Source organism: Populus euphratica, unplaced genomic scaffold (genome assembly GCF_000495115.2).
Source record: "Populus euphratica unplaced genomic scaffold, PopEup_1.0 scaffold259.1, whole genome shotgun sequence".
In the NCBI taxonomy this organism is placed as follows: Eukaryota; Viridiplantae; Streptophyta; class Magnoliopsida; order Malpighiales; family Salicaceae; genus Populus; species Populus euphratica.
The window spans coordinates 213,041-230,885 of record NW_011500143.1 but is presented as its reverse complement, the minus strand read 5'-3'; the positions used below and the strand labels follow the sequence as shown (position 1 = coordinate 230,885).

The 17,845-nt window shown below is 27.5% G+C and overlaps 1 protein-coding gene across 3 annotated transcripts; it reads left to right on the top strand.

The window, feature by feature from the left end:
* The first annotated feature begins 14,979 nt into the window (after positions 1–14,979).
* Positions 14,980–17,229, top strand: LOC105110694 (uncharacterized protein At3g28850-like). 3 transcript variants are annotated; one of them, XM_011005808.1, is made up of 2 exons: positions 14,980–16,363; positions 16,847–17,229. In XM_011005808.1, exon 1 carries the CDS (start codon positions 15,123–15,125, stop codon positions 16,350–16,352), a length of 1,230 nt encoding a protein of 409 aa, XP_011004110.1. In that variant the 5' UTR covers positions 14,980–15,122; the 3' UTR covers positions 16,353–16,363; positions 16,847–17,229. The 3 variants fall into 3 exon arrangements, with proteins under 3 accessions (XP_011004110.1, XP_011004108.1, XP_011004109.1); XM_011005806.1 differs by having other exon boundaries at positions 16,768–16,853; XM_011005807.1 differs by lacking the exon at positions 16,847–17,229 and adding an exon at positions 16,772–16,833.
* The last annotated feature ends 616 nt before the right edge of the window (positions 17,230–17,845 follow it).

Sequence of the window (17,845 nt, the reverse complement as noted above, 5' to 3'; positions counted from 1 at the left end):
TTAGGTTAAAAATAGGTGATGATTATGAAATACTGGGGTAACCATGATATTTTCTAGTTGTATAATCAATCCTCTTAGCTAAAACTCTTAGAATCAATATAGACCCTTTTTTTTTTCAACTTTAACAAAATTAAGTAGTGACTTTGCTTTTATAAATCAATCTTCTTCATGATTATCTAGATATGAAAATATAAAGAATTTACTAAAAAAATAAAGGGTTAAGCCATATAATATTTTCTAATATTCAAGATTTTTTTAATTTGTATTATATTCTGGTTTTTATTTATTTATTTATGTTTTTTTTATTAATTTAGTCCTTGAAATTGGAAAGGAAGATAGAGTTGCTAGAAAATAGAAAATGAGAGAAAAAGTGGTTGGTCAACTATATTCTCATTACTACAAGGTTGATTTTGGTATCATTGACTTGGTTTTGAAGAAAAGGATTCAAGAAAGGTAATATTTTTTTATTTGTTTGGATTTTGAATTTTTTTAGAGTGATTATAGGCTCTTTTTTTTTTAGGCTTTCAATTAGGTTTATTGATATTTCTATAATATTTTTGGACTATTTAAAAAAAAACAAAATTAAGATTTTAGTATCTAAAACTCAAACCCAATCTTAGCAACCATTAAACAAAATCAAAAAGTCATGTTCTTATAAAAATGATGCATTGTCTTTTATATATATATAATTGCTTGTTTGTTGAAAAACAATCCAGGTAGATGGGAATGACCTTTCATACCCATACGCTCATGAGCTATTTTCTTATACATCCTTTTATTTTTGTTAATTTATTTTTATAGGTTAAAAAAACCTCTTTAAATTAGTTTATTAAAATAATATTTAAGCAAATGTCCAATTATATTATTTTTTTTAGAATATGTTTAAGTCTTTTTATGATCGATTGCCTTGTAAAATGTCCATTAATATTAGCCTAATACTGAGTGAGAATAAAATTTTATTTTTTATTGTTAATTGTTATTTTTTTTTTTTACTTCTTATTCTAAGATATTTTTCATATTAGTGTGTAAAAATAATAGATTCATGATTTTTTTAGCTTTTTAATTAAAACTTACTTTCACAAATATAATAAGTTTTCACTTAAAAGCAATGCTTCACGTAAACAAAAAAGAAGGGGGATGCATTTTGTCAAAATAAGAAAGAAATGCATGAATTATTGATTAAAAATATTTTTTTCATTGTACTTTTCAAAAATATTTTTTTATTTTTATTAAATGAACTACCTTGTTAATATAAAAAATATTTTTTTCATCAAAATAAGAAAAATGATTATATAAATAAAAAAAGATAATTTTTATAGGGAAAAAATATTTTTTCTTCATTATTTTATCTGTTATCTTTCTTGTGATAATTATGTGTATTATCATATGACAACTCTCAATAACCATGCTAGCATTATCTAGTTGGGAATAACCGACTAACCTCAAGTTGCATATTAAATTTTAAAAAATAATAATAAAAGGCATCACACTTTTATAATAGATTTTGAAGGAATCTAATATTCTTTATGATATTGTTTTTTTTGTTACCTTGATTTTTCTTTTAACTTAATCCTTTTTATATTAAACTGATTTGGGGTTGCACTTTATTATTTATTTTGCTTGACTTAATTTTGGCTTCTTCCAGTGTTGGAAAAGAAAATTGACTATTAGTTGATGCTTGATTTGAAGAAAATAAATGAAAATAAATTGAATTAGATCAATAAAAACAGTGAAGACTTAATTCTAGCAATGAACAAGTATTGAACCTTTTTTTTAATAATATTTAAGACTAATCTTTTTTAGAGTTAACTTGATTTATTTTTTGTTTCCTAGATACGTGGAAAAGTTCTAACATGTGTTTGATACTTACTATTTTATTGATTAAAATAGTTAGGGCTTGAGGAATCTAATTTGTAAAACAAATATTATAGTAAATAAAAATATATAAAATACATGTGCTCTAATAACATGTGCAATCTTTTTAGATGACAAAAAAACTGTTGTCCACAAATATATTAGAACTATTACAAAGAAACCTTTTTAATGGTAGGATGAATGTCTATAGTGATGCTATGGTGAAGCTTCAATTGACTATTCTTTTTTCTCCTACTTCTTTTCTCTTTCATGTCTTTGGAAATTGTGTTGGGCTACCAAAGTGTAAAGTAGTCATGTTATTTTTTTTATTATCAAATTTTATCTTTATTCTTTTAATTTTTTTAATTTTTTTTAATTAATTTTTTAATTTTATTTCATTTATTTTTTATGTCAAATTTAATTATCATTCTCTTGATTGTTATTAGTTTTGATCCAGATCATTTTTTAATTGAATTTTCTTTTCAATTTAATCCCTTATCTTTTTGTTTTATTTTATTTTTATGTTAAATTTGGTTCTTATTCTTTTGATTGCTTGTTTTGGATCCTTTTTAAATTGATTTATTTTTTTTAATTTCATCCATCAATATTTAATTGATTAAGAATTTGGCTTCATGCTTTTTTTTTAGATTTATCTTCCTTAAGATGATCTCAACCTCCTGACATAGATCATATATTTGAAAGATTAGTTCAAGATGACTTTAATTTTTATAGGTTCTTTTTAAATTATTTTTTTCAATTTCATTTTTCAACATTTAGTTGGCTGGAGATTGGACTTTTTTTTTTTTTCTGTGTTCTCTCTATGGGGTTATTTTGATCTAAAATCTTAGGGGTCAAGTTTTATGAATTAACCCGAGTTGACTTGAGTTTTGTTTTTCCTTTCTCGCAAGTTTTGTTTTTCAATTTCTCTCTATAATATTAGGTTAGTTTTAAAATTGAGTTTTGTGGATTTATTTAATTTTATTTGTACATGGTTATTCCAATCTCATGAAAGGTTATGTATTTGCTTAGTTAGCTCAGGTGGGCTCGAGTTAGCTTTTGATTATTTTTTTAATTTATTTTTTAACATTTGATTTATTAAAAATTAAGGTCTAATTTTTTTAATTTTATAAGATTATCATATTCTCATTTAATTTTTATTTTGTTATTGAATAAGATTACAAAGATATTTGAAGAACATTGAGAGAATATATTTATATAATATTGGTAAGTGTCATTTTTTTTTTCAATGAGTCATTGTATTCTTTTCAGTTTATTTAGTTTACTGTCACTTGTGCTTTTTTAATTATATTATGTAGCTCGTGTCATGGAACACCAATCTAGTATTTCATCTAAGTTATCAAAAGGGTTTTGTTCTTCTTTTTAATTTGTATTCAATTAAGCAGTATTTTATGGGCGAATATCATTTTGTATCAACCATAGCGGATCCATTGCATTATTGTCAAACCTAGCTACTTCTTTGTGGACCACCTAAACCTAACAAGAAACCTTCAATTATTACTTTTAATCGAATGATTAATTCTGTCATTAAAATCTTGTAAATGCATTAGGACAATTCAAGTCATATATTTTCATTTTTATTATATTTACCAAGCATGCATATATATATATATCATCTTATAGCTTGACTTGTAGTCCAGGTGGCGCCATTAAATTTATTTATTTTTAATCTATGTATGATAATAATAGTAATGTTATTGCCGTTGATGATTTCGTAACTTTTTAATTTCCAATTTATCAATGATACTTTAGAATTCCCTTGCACTGAGTGCTGATCATCGACGAGTGATGGAAATTTAATGGTTGATATATAGTTCATTTACAAACTAAATAATTTTCAAGGATTTGCAGTTTTCTTTTTGCAAAAGATGATCATTAGCAAATTAAATAATTGTTCGGGGTAGTAGTTTAACTAGCATTAATATATTTCTTTCTTTAAAAAATTCCAAATTAATTTGAAGATCTTCTTTGTAACAAAATAATAAATTAACTAATTAAAATGACCAATCTTCTCTCCATTTTTTCCTTTTTTCCTTTTTAAATTTTATGGACATGCCTAATCATATATGTAGTTTTTTTTTTTTGTTATTGTTTGAGGTCAAAAGAGATGGATATAATAGAGACAGATGAGACAAGTAAGAAAATAAAATGAAAATAAAATAAAATTATGTAAAAAAAAATATTTTATTCTTAATATAAATTATTGTTAAATTAACATATTTTTGTTATTGTTTGAAGTCAGCTTTATTTTAGTGTAGGATGGAAGTGACTTCAATTTATACTCTTTTTATATTTTAGGTTATGTTTGGTTATATTATGAAATAATAAATAAAAAAATAATATTTTTTTTAAAGAAGACATTTCTTCCCTATCTCTAAACAATTTTTTGAGGTGATTTCTACCACTCCATAAACAAGGGGTAGGACATGGATTATAAATTTTCTTTTTTTAAAAAAAAAAATGAACTCTTAATATTTTCATATTTTCCAATTAATTATGTTCTCACATTTAGATCCAGACCCTTCATTTTTTTTTATTAATTTGAATCATTAATAAATCTGAAATGTGAAAAGTTAAAAAAAGGCAATTAATCAGAAATTAATATAGAGAGAAATAGAATGGGCAGAAGAAAAAAGAAAAAAAACTGAAATAATTACGATATTAATAATATAGAGAGAAATAGAATGAACATAAAAAATTAAATAATTACCGAGTTAGTAATTTATTTTTCCACACCATGAAAGAAAAAATATTACTATTAAAAATTATTTAATAAGTAAACATGTATAATTAATGTGAAAAATAATTTGTTTTTCTTACTATTTCAAGTATGTTTTATATAGGCAAAGCAACACAAAAATAAAAGAAAAATATTTATTATATTTTATTCACCATTATCAAATAATATTTTATCTTCTTCCCTGATTTTGTCTCGTTTTCTCCATATTGTTACATGTAATTCCTTTTATTTTGAGACAATATCACTAGATGCTACCTTAAGTGAGGGAAAAAAAAAAAAAAACTTTAATAATTATGAGAGGAATAACCACATCTCCATATAAGTTTCTCTCTTTTTTATTTTTTATATTTATATATGTAACGACTCCCGTTTCCTTTACTTCATATATATTAATTTGTTTACGATTTACAAAATTTTCATATGGCAAAGACCCTGAGAGCGTGTTCGGCTATTATTGGTTATAATAAATACTTTGATGTCCATAAAACACACACACGCGTGAGTATATATTTGAAGTGTGTGTGTGTATTAAATGGTATTGGTGGCTATTATTGGTTATAATAAATACTTTGATGTCCCACTACCAAACATAAAAAAATAATTTACTTTCTCGAAGTTTACTTTCCAATAAAAAATTAATTTCCAGCAAATAAACGGGTTAGATTGTTTTTGTTTTTTCATCCAACTATGTTTTTTAATTTTTTTGTATTTTTAAATTTTTATCTATAGATTATTATTTTGAAAGTTTTAAAAATAATATATATATATATATGTATTATTTTATTTTTTATTGATTAATAAATAATAGTATATCAAAGGTATTCACTGGATACCTAAAATCCAATAAATAATTTATAAATATTTAAATTTTTTATTAATCGAGTGTAAATATTAAAAAATTTGATCCACAAATACCCATTGGTATCCCTAGTTGACCCCTTTCACAGCTCACAAAATTATTCTAACATCACATAGAAATAATTTTTAATGAATTTCTGAACCCTAACAAGCTTGGTCTGTTAACGTTTTTTTTTTTTATATAGAATTAAAGATAAAAATTGAGAAATTGTTACTTATTATCTCGAGATGGTAAGTATAACTACTTCGAAGAACTGATTGTATTAATCATCTAACCTTGCATATGAATTATCCTTCTAGTTGGGGAAATTCCATTGAAAGAAATTGACGGGTTGATGTATATATATAATCGTTTGAAAATCTATGGCTCTCACCCATTATGAGTCGTGTGCATGAATATAGATGCATATGATACAGGAAATTAAGAAAGAAAACAGGAAGTCAATTGCCAGAAAGTGAAGATAAGTTGCCCAAGAAACAATATGGCATTTCAATAGTCAAATCACGGTGAGAGCCATAGATTTTCAAGCGACTATATATATATATATACATGAATATCTTCTTTCTTCTATATATATATATATATAAGAAAAAAGATATTCATGTATATATATATAAGAAAAATACAAGAATATCTTTTTTCTTGCTACATGATTATTGCGGATTTAACTAGTGTCTCACATGCTCTGGCAATTGACTCTACAACAACCATGTGATGTGTCCCCATGTATCCATTCAATTATAACGTGGTCTCAGGGATACCAGCGAAGTCATGAGTATTGTCGTGCAAAAATAACGTTATTATTTGTATGACATGCCCTAACATATACTCAATGACCAAGATATGACATGCCCTAACATATACTCAATGACTAAGAGAATCCATTATATATATATATATGTATATATATATATATATAAAATACATGAACACATATGAACATCTTGCCTGTGATAAAACATTTGAAGAAGTAAAAATATTGGTTTGACTTTGCAAAAGGAGAGGTTACTTTTATTAATGGGTTAAAATGAACGAACAAAAAGATACTGTGAGCGATGATCAACCTATCTCCAACTCTTTCTGCAGCCTGTTGGCATCACCAGTCCCATATATAAACACAGGAAAATTTGCATATATAAACACATACCATAAAATTTGCATCTTTTAAATGGGATCTAAACTCAACAATCAAATCCAATACATCTCATAAGTTATGATAAGGCATTATTGTTTTTGTTAGCTAGGTAATTGTAACAGCTAGCCCTGCTTGGAATTGTAAAGACTTGAAATAACCTACAGGAAACCTAAAAATTCAGGCCTTTGAATTTAGAATTAGATAAGCATCGCTCTCCATAACCCTTGACATTGTCTCTCCTTCAAGACTTGGAACCAGCTGTCTTCCATTAATAATGGCATGTCATTGCCTCGGTAATGATTGAATTCCATCCATTGATTGTATCTGTGAATCTCGGATTAAGATTTTGTCAACCCAGGTTCAATAAAATATTGTCACCAAAGAATAATAAATTCGAAGGGGAAATTCCCATGATTGCAAATGAAATCTTTTAATAGTTTGAGTGAAACCCCGGGTAAAATTTTAAGAAAAAGTTGAGAATGTTTTAACAGTCTAAACGGGTATTAATGTGACCAAAATTATAAACCCCTGAAAATTCAAAAATAAAATAAATAGAAAATAAGTAAATAAAATTAAAATGATTTACATGCATGGTTAATAGGTAAGATAAAAAAAATTACATGAAAAGGTGTTGGTGTAAAGTTGAAAATCAATAATGTTACTGTGTAATGGTGTGTAATGGTAATAAGCATATAAATGAACTAATTGATGAAAAAATAAAATAAATATATTTGAAACAATAAAATGATCATGAGGATTTAGTGGAGTAATTAATACAATCCATGAAGGGACAAAACAAGAAAAATTAAGTTTTTTTTGTATAAGATCATCTATTAATTAATTTTATGCAATAAAACATAATTCTTAATACTATCGAATCAGATAAGATTTTACAAGGAATATTTTGAAATATTATATATCTTAAATTAAAATATTAAACCAATCGAAGTTTGAGAAGGTCATATAAAAAAGGAAACATTCAGATAAAAAATAACTTATAGGTTCATTAATAGTAATCTTGTAAATAAGCCGGAAAAAATTGAAAATTCCACCTTTTCTTTTCTTATAATTGTTAGCCGTCACTAGGAAGGGTAAGAAGAAAAGAAAAAAGAAAATGTGAGAGCATCCATCATTAAAATACCATAAGAAAAACAAAAAGAATTTTAAATCAAGTGAGTAAAAAAGAATAAAAAGAGAAAACTTACAACATAGAAGAAAGAAAGGAGAAGTTGAAAACTTTGATGCTATTAATAAAAGGAGAAAGTTTATACTATTCTTAGATAAGATGTTATAAACTTGTTTATACAAATTTAAGTGAAGATTACTGAAGTTTATATAAAAATTTTAAATTTTAAATTAGTATTTTAGATAAGAAAATTAGATAAATAAAAAATTATGATACTGTGATATTTTTTGCATGTAATAGAAAGCAAACGTGTATTTAGTTTGTGATGGTATGTTAATGATGCTTTGAAATGAATTTAATTATTGTATTTGATTGAAGTCTAGTTTTCAATGTTCTTAGAATAAAAAAATTGCTTGGATGATTGCATGAATTGAATGTGTTTGCATGTGAAGGAAAGAGATAATGGTTGGAAATGATTTTGAAACTTCTTAGTTGGAATTGAAAAATTGTTATATGATTGATGACTTTTCCAAAAGTTTACAAGACTTTTAAATATAATGGCTTCTTTTTCATAAGATGTACAAAACCTTTAAATTTGTGGAACAACCTTATCTTTACTAAACAACAACTAAAAGTAAAAAAAAAAAATACAAAAAAAAAATTAAAATAAAATCTAAATTAAAATAATAAATTCAAAAAAACTTAGAAAAAATAACAAAATTAATTCAAATAACAACTCCCAAACTTAATTCTAAGAAATCTAATGGTCCAATAAACAAAAACACTTACTATTATTATGATTGCTTATAGAATTACCTAAAAAAAATTACACCTGATTTAATAGAAATTCAAATAACAACTCCCAAACTTAATTATAAGAGATCTAATGATCCAATAAACAAAAAAACTTATTATTATTATGATTGCCTATAGAATTACCTAAAAAAATTACGCCTGATTTAATAATTAAATCTTTTGTTATTATTGTTTTTAAGTACTAACTTTATATGGTAAGATTAGAATTTTTTTTTCTCTAAATATGTCTTATTAGTCCATTAAAATATTTGTTAGTCCATCCATATAGAAAATGTTTGAAAGTGTATTTGTGGTTATTTTTAAAATGTTTTTCACTTGAAAATATATCAAAATAATATTATTTAGAAATTATTTTTTATATTAGTAAGTTAAAATGCTACAAAACAACAAAAAAAATATTAATTTGAAGCCAAAAAATTTATTTTTTATCAAAAATATTTTTGAAACACCAAAATAAATAAACCTATAATCTATTTAGATAAAATCTCTATCTGGTAATGTTAAATTCTCTGCATGGTTGGTGTTTGATGCAGTATTTTTATTGGAAAAGAAAAGCATGTTAATAATAATAAAAAAAACACCCTAATGTCCTGTGACGCTCCTTCCATTTATTAATTGCCATAATTATAATATTTAAATTCAATCCTCAAATAAAAAAACTTTTAATATGGTCCCAGTTTTTCTGAATAGATTAAAACTTTGCTAAGGATAGGGTTTTTCCATGCGAAGACAAGCTGCAGGCATGTATATAACAATGACCGGCTCCTTTCACACAAAAGACACAGTATGGAGACTGACGAGCAGGTTTTTTTTTTTTTTTTTTTTTTTTTATTTACGTGGGGTGTTTAGGCCAGCTCAATCCTCAAATAAAAAAACTTTTAATATGGTCCCAGTTTTTCTGAATAGATTAAAACTTTGCTAAGGATAGGGTTTTTCCATGCGAAGACAAGCTGCAGGCATGTATATAACAATGACCGGCTCCTTTCACACAAAAGACACAGTATGGAGACTGACGAGCAGTTTTGAAGGCTACAGAAGTGGGCAGAATTAATTTGTAGTCCTGAGATTGAGGTGGGAGAGCACGCAACAAAAGAGAAAACACAGATGAATGTGTTTAGAAGTATTTTTAATTTAAAAATGTATTAAAATAATTTTTATATTTTTAAAAGATTATTGCTAGGGCTTGAACCCAGGTACAATGAAAGAAGACAAGTCTCTTCCAATCGCTAGGCCAAGTCCTAATTTGCGACTGACGAGCAGTTTTGAAGGCTACAGAAGTGGGCAGAATTAATTTGTAGTCCTGAGATTGAGGTGGGAGAGCACGCAACAAAAGAGAAAACACAGATGAATGTGTTTAGAAGTATTTTTAATTTAAAAATGTATTAAAATAATTTTTATATTTTTAAAAGATTATTTATGAGATCATTATTTTAAAATATTTAAATTTTAAAATTTAAAATAAAAAATAAAAAATTACTTTTTTTTTTATGGCCACCATTAAGAAGGGAAGAAGAATGATGATGTACGGAGCTGTTTGGGAAACAATTCTCCGTCCAGAGCTTTGGCATTATGTGATGTATTTAGTAAGAGAGACAATGATGACACAACTAATCCTCAACAAATGACCTTCTTTAGTCACAAACAACGAGGAGATGGGGAAAGAAAAAACATGCTTCGATGGGACTTCTCTCCTACTATATCTATATTTTGATTCTCAGTAATTTATATTTATGTTTGATGCAACGGGTGTGATAATTGATTTATAAACTGTTTGGAAGAATAATTGTGTGTGATGTATTTAGTAAGAGAGACAATGATGACACAACTAATCCTCAACAAATGACCTTCTTTAGTCACAAACAACGAGGAGATGGGGAAAGAAAAAACATGCTTCGATGGGACTTCTCTCCTACTATACCTATATATGGATTCTCAGTAATTTATATTTATGTTTGATGCAACGGGTGTGATAATTGATTTATAAACTGTTTTGAAGAATAATTGTGATTTAAAAATATATATATTTTTATTTTTTAAAAATTATTTTTAATATTAATGCATCAAAATAATATAAAAATATTAAAAAATATTAATCTGAAATAAAAAAAATAAAAGAATCTTAAATTTTTTCAAAACATAAAAACAAACATTATTTTATATTTATTATTGTGAACGAGCCAAATTACACACACACATAGCTTTTTTTTTTATGGCCACCATTAAGAAGGGAAGAAGAATGATGATGTACGGAGCTGTTTGGGAAACAATTCTCCGTCCAGAGCTTTGGCATTATGTGATGTATTTAGTAAGAGAGACAATGATGACACAACTAATCCTCAACAAATGACCTTCTTTAGTCACAAACAACGAGGAGATGGGGAAAGAAAAAACATGCTTCGATGGGACTTCTCTCCTACTATACCTATATATGGATTCTCAGTAATTTATATTTATGTTTGATGCAACGGGTGTGATAATTGATTTATAAACTGTTTGGAAGAATAATTGTGATTTAAAAATATTTTTTTTTATTTTTTAAAAATTATTTTTAATATTAATGCATTAAAATAATATAAAAATATTAAAAAATATTAATCTGAAATAAAAAAAATAAAAGAATCTTAAATTTTTTCAAAACATAAAAACAAACATTATTTTATATTTATTATTGTGAACGAGCCAAATTACACACACATACACACACACACACCATATTATTTTACTATAAATTTTATCTTAAATTATTATAGATTATACTATTCATTTATTTCACATAAAAAATCCATTTATTGATATATAAGCAAAAACAATTAATTTTGGTATCAATATATCTATTTTAAATAATAAAGTTCTATAAAGATGATGGTTAGAAACTTTCACTTCATTGAAAAATATAGATTCAAGCTTAGAAATGTATTTTTAAATTGGTCTATAATTTTTTTTGGATTGATTTTATAGTATTTTAGAATTAAAAATAAATTTATTTGAGTTTTCAAAACACTAAACCTAACTTTTCAAATACCATTGATTGTCGAGATTTGAGCTAGATGATGATATTTGATCTCCTCAAACGAATAATATATTGTCCATTCAAAATTTAAAAAAAAAATGAGGAGGCTAAGTGTGCATGCCTGATATTGTAGACCCATGCTCCCCCAGACTTTATTTGTTGGGGGCTAGCATGCGTCCCAATTCTTTTAGGTCAATACCTGATTTTTTTATATATATATTACCCTTTTATTTTGTTATATTATGATTCAAATTCACTATAAGTAAAACATTATCTAATTTTATCATTATTTTGAAATAATATTACTTATTTTTATAATGATGTTAACAATTACTTTGTGAATTATATTATATACGAACCTAATATGAAAATTTATAAGAAAATATGCTCATGAATGTTAATTGAAAAAAAATATTTTGTTATTTTTTATTATAGATAATTTAAATAAAATTTTCATATTAATTATACTTTTTTAATTTTTTTGTATATTTTTTTATTGAACCTTACTTTTTAGATAATGTTAAGTTTATATTTTAAAAAAACTAATTCTTCTAAAAAAATATATTTTTTTAAATCAAAGAAATAGATGAATAATGAAAGACAATTTTTATTGAGCTTTTTATGAATATTTATTAAAAGACTATTCATTTTACATAAAAGATTCATTTTTCGTATTCAAGTAACAAAAAAAATTAATTTTAATGCATTCATGATAAATAATAAAGTTCTGTAAAGGTGATTTGAAACTCTCATCTAACTGAAAAAATATAGAATGAAGCTTAGAAACGTTTTTTTGTGAATTAGTTTTTTTATTAATTTTATAATATTTTAAGGTTAAAAATAAATTTATTTAAGTTTCTAAAAATTTTATTTTTAAATAAAAACAATTTAAAAATCAGCTTTTAAAAAGTGCAAGAACACAAAACACAACTTTCCAAGCACTATTGATTGTTAAAATTTGAATAAGGTGATGACATGTTATCTGCTCAAGTGGATAACATGTTATCTGTCTATTACAATAAAAAAGGATTAAGTACGTGAGCCGGACATTGTAGGCCTAGGCTCGACTAGATTTATTTTGGGCCAGCTCTTGTCCCAATCCTCTTAGGCTCGTATCTAATCATTTTTTATATTACCTTTTTATTTTTTTGGTCCAAACTCTCTATAGATAAAATATTATCTAATTTTGCTATTGTTTTGAAATATGATCATTTGTTTTTAATATTAATAATTACTTTGTGAATATATAAACCTAATATGAAAATTTTATGAGAAAATATGCTTATGAATGTTAATTCAAAATAAAATATTTATTTTGTTATTTTTAACTAATTTTTTAAATGCACACCGAAAATATCATATAATATCACTATTTACTCCAATCACCACAATGTGTGTGTGTGTATAAAGCAAAGCGGCAAATGCAGAGTTTAAGCAATAATCCCAGTGTACAATCAATCTTTTAACTAGGGTTGAGAAATTTTTTTTTGATTAAATCAAGAAAATAAAAAAATAATTAAAAAAATAAAATCATAAAAATCAATTAAATTAATTAGAATATTAAAAAAAATTGGTTTGGTTTAATTTTAATTTTAAAAACCTAAAATTAAAAAATTAAATTGAATCAAATAAAAAAATCTATTAAAAAATTAAAAAAAAATATATAATTTTTAATTTTTAATATAAAATTAGTTGAAACTGATTTCAGTTCAATTCCAAATCCTTTTATATATTTTATAAAATTATAATTTAATTATTTTTATTAATAAAAACAAAACCAAACCCAACCATAAATAATTAACGTCAGTGAAGACGATCTCTCATGGAAATAAATCAGTACCAGAGGACTGCGCTTTGTAATGGCTCCCACCTACTCCAATTAAACAGCCACCAATAAGGTTTCTTGTCTTATTTGTGAAAGCTTCTTTAATTTCTAGAAGGCGAACCTTTTTCTAAAAGTTGCCTTCCCCAGTAAGGCCAACGGAATGAGGCCAATGTGCTTCTTCTTCTTTTTAAATAGATAGGAGTATTATTATAGCTAGTAAAACAAAAAAGACATTAACCATATAACTCTGTTTCGGAATGAAAAGCTCAAAAAAAAAAGAAGAAGAAGAAGAATCAGAGTCGGAATTAAGATAAATAAATCAAAATAATATTTAAATTCTTAATTCTTTGTTTTTTTTAGAAGGTAAAATACCCTTTATTTTATTTTGCCAAAGATGGTTCCAGCTTCAGCTCTAGAAAATTGTTTTTTTTTTTTGTTTAGTTAAGGAGAGCATAAAATAGGATTCAGATGGTGCATTGATTCCATTTCTTTTTGTGTTTTAGAATATTTAAAAAAAATAAAATAAATTTTATTTGATTTTTTCTTTACTTCAATTTTTTTATTTTCTAGATATTTTAAATAAAAATATTATTTTAATAACCTATAAAAGTTGCTTAGACATTGCCCTTAACATCAGAACAAGGGTATCAAATGACAACAGCAAGCATCCACCACATGAAGAGACAAACATTTCTTTCCTCCTGTTGTAAAAGAATGTACGGTCATTATCCAAGGCCCGAGGGAGAGATACAGGCACCTTGATTTTCTCGGCTCAAACGTTATACAAATAGAAGGGCCAATGATAAAGTGTTTCGCTACTTTATCATAAAATATGTAAAAGGTTTCTAGGCTCTCAATGTTCAACTTTCAAACAACAGCAGTATTGATAAAAACATCAGCTAAATTTTAAAATTATTAAAACTTTATATAATTATTAATTTTAAAATTAGTTAAAATATGAACAAACTGAATATTAATATTAATTATATATATATAAAAAATCAGTGAAGCCACGAGAGATAGACCTCATGCCCATCTCTCCTATCCTTTAGTCATTGTATACTGTATTTTTATATGTTTGGCTGGCATTTCCTTGCCCTCGTTTCAGAGGGATGTGAAAGCTGATAGATGGGGACGAAAAGTAGCAAAAAAATATATACAGCTCCCTCGTCGGCACGAACTGCAGACATTTAACTGAGTTTTTAGGCTAAAATAAACTGCCGATGTTTCTTTATCACCTTAACTTATTTGAATATTGTACATTTAACTAGGTTTATCATGAATTAGTGACTCGTTGCTGTACAATTTGTTTATTACGCGTGCCATAAGCTCACATGATTGATGGGTTCTAAATTGCTTGTTTCTCCTGCAGAGACCAGGTTTCATGGTTGTAATGATGTGATTAATAGGCAACTTTCTAAGGGTTCAAATTGAAAGGATGCTACAAGAATTGGGCCAAAAAGGAGATACAGGAAAAGGTAGGCAACACTAAGAGAAATAACTGAAACTAACGAGGGCTTTCTAACAAAACAATGAAGACATTCGAAAATTTCGACCGTTGGGTCCGTTGCAGACCAGACACAGGGTAACGGTTAAGTTCTTCGGAAAAGAAAAGGAAAACAAAAACTACTCCCCCACTTACTTACGTGCAGTTATCTCTTTCAAAACTGCAAAGAGATTGAAGAAACCACCAGACGAAAAAGAAAAAAAGTAGAGCAAACCCCACAAGATAAGAAACAATGGGATGTGTTTCTTCAAAACTCTTCAAGAAAGAACTCCATCAACAAATCATATTCAACAATGGCGGCCAGTGTGTTGACCACGTGGTCTCTCTCACTTCTTCAACTTATGGTGCTCTCAAACTTGACTGCAACAATCAACATCAACAACAAGAACAAAAACAAGAGCACATCAAAGAAATTGTGGAAGAGAGCAAGAGATTGCAACAAATATCGCCAACAAAAGAAGATCCAGAGGTTGTTAACACTTGGGAGCTAATGGGAGATCTTGAAGAAGGAGTACCCGTTTCTAGTCAAACCAAGAGAAGTCCAAATTCGAGGGTTTTGCTTCGTGGGTTTGCTGATTTGGACCTTAGGAGTCCACTCAAATTCTTGAATCAAATTGGGTCTCCAAGAAAGGCGAAAACTTATGGTGGCAAAGAAAATAAGGTAAAGAGATCATCAGATTTTAGCCCTAGACCGGTTTTAAAGGCCAACAATTCATCAAGGAATTCGTGCAAGGCAGTGTTGAGATTGAGTTATCCAGTGAAAGCGTCTCCCTTTGGGGCTAAAACAGAGAATGTTAGAAGTGAATCTGGATTCTCTCCGAGGAGGAGGAGTAGTTTTAGTCCTCTGTTCGATCCAGAACTTGTTGCATTATATGAGAAAGACTTGTCCGAAGAAGAAGAAGAAGAAGAAGAAATCGAGAGGATAATTTTACCAAGTTCAAGAACCACAAAAGTAAAGAATTTGCGAGATTTGGAATCTATCCTTCAGTCTTTCGAACAAAAACGCCCGCCTGGAGGGGAAAATAAGGTCGTGATTTACACTACTACATTGAGAGGAATTAGAAAAACATTTGAAGATTGCAACACCGTAAGATCAATTATTGAGTCACATCATATTCATGTTGTTGAAAGAGATGTTTCCATGGATTCTGGCTTTAAGGAAGAGTTAAGAGGGCTAATGGGTACGAATGAAGTCAAAGTTCCACTTGTGTTTGTTAAAGGGAGGTTGATTGGTGGTGCTGACCAAGTGGTAAAGTTGGAAGAGGAAGGAAAGTTGGAGATTCTGTTTGATGGAATCCCGAAAGGGCTCGCTGGAAGATGTGAAGGGTGTGCTGGGGTTAGGTTTGTGATGTGTGTGGAGTGTAATGGGAGCTGCAAGGTTTTGCACAAGGAGCAGAAGAAGATGGTTAGATGTGGTGAGTGCAATGAGAATGGGCTGCTGCAATGCCCCATCTGTTGCTGATTGACAATGAGGTGTGTGTAGAATTTTATCTAACATTTTGAATTGATTTTGAGATTGTGAGATTTTGGCCAGACTTGGTTAATTCTTGTGACTATTCCTCGTCAGGAATTAACATAGATTAACTTCATGATGTTTCGATATTGAAATAGTGGAGGTACTAAAGTGGGTTTTAGGCCTCTTGTCAGATTGACTGCTTGTGTTTCTGGACATTAGCTGCTTAATTTGCTAATGTATTATATAATTCACGAATTCCCTAGAAATTTCACGAATTCCCTAGAAATTTCTTGCACATATAAGCACTAAACCTTAATTCGTTAAAACAAGTGTTTCTTATGCCAAGTTTGCTTTTGAGCTCCATTAACTTTGCAATTCAGTTAGTTCTAAAGATGCCTTTCTTTTTCTAATGTTGCGATAGTTAGGATAACTTCTGTGCCTAAGCAATTGGACATGAAGTCCAAATGCCATCAGTGTAAAAGCTCGTGAAAGTGATTCAGTGGCTCGCCAGTGAGGTACTGAATATTGGTGGGTCTGGAGGCTACAAGAAAGAAAATGGTTATTTGGAGCTGCTCCTAGAACTCTCGTTTCTGGGAGATTTTCTCCCGCGATCATCTTACAAATTAATCTTTTGCTTCCACTTCTTTGCTTATTGTGAGAAATTTTCCAACTGAATCACTGTTATTCACAAGAAGATTATTGTGCAGATAAAAAAATTAATACATTCTCTGTTCTGCAGAAAAAAAAGAAGTGTTGAAGAATTCTGTAGCAGAATAGAGAGATGTAAATATTCTCCATCTATTATGCAGATATAAAACTCAAGATTATAAATGGGGTTCTGTTTTGGGTTTTATGTTCCCTGTGTGCTGTTCAATAATCTCTCTTGTTTTAGATATGACTTGATGAAAAATTGATCACGGTGGTGATTGATACCAGCAACCTTTCCCTGCTCATTGAGCGTCACATCCAGGCACACATGGAAATATTATTAATCCCAGGTCTCGAGAGTTGGCCCACAAGCCTAAATGCATAGCAGTAGTAACCTTAAGGGCATTATCATCCTCATGCTTAGCAATTTTTTTGGAAGAAAAAGAAAACTGAAAGATTCAACAGTGTGAAAATCGTTGTTACATTAACACATGAGAGGATACATGCCACTTACGTAAAGAGGGGCTAAGAGGTTGAAGTGAAGATTACTAGATTAGATAATCAATTTTACTTAAAAATGGAAGCAATTCTTTTAAATTTTATCTAAATGATCACCGTAGAAGGAGAATAAAATTGCACTCCAGTAATTAAGAATAAAATCCTACTTAAGATGGGATTTTCTGTCAAGATGAAAGCGTCGACTTCATCAAAAGATGGAACGGTTCCATATAAACTTGGAAAATATTATCATCTAATGGAGGTTTAACATGAAGCTGTTGTTCATTACGGGATTTACTTTGAAATTTAAACACGAATTACCATCTTTCTTCTCTGTACCATCAGAGAAACTG

Coding starts and splice junctions, on each gene's coding strand:
- LOC105110694 (XM_011005808.1), top strand. CDS start 15,123: ATGGGATGTGTTTCTTCAAAACTCTTCAAGAAAGAACTCCATCAACAA.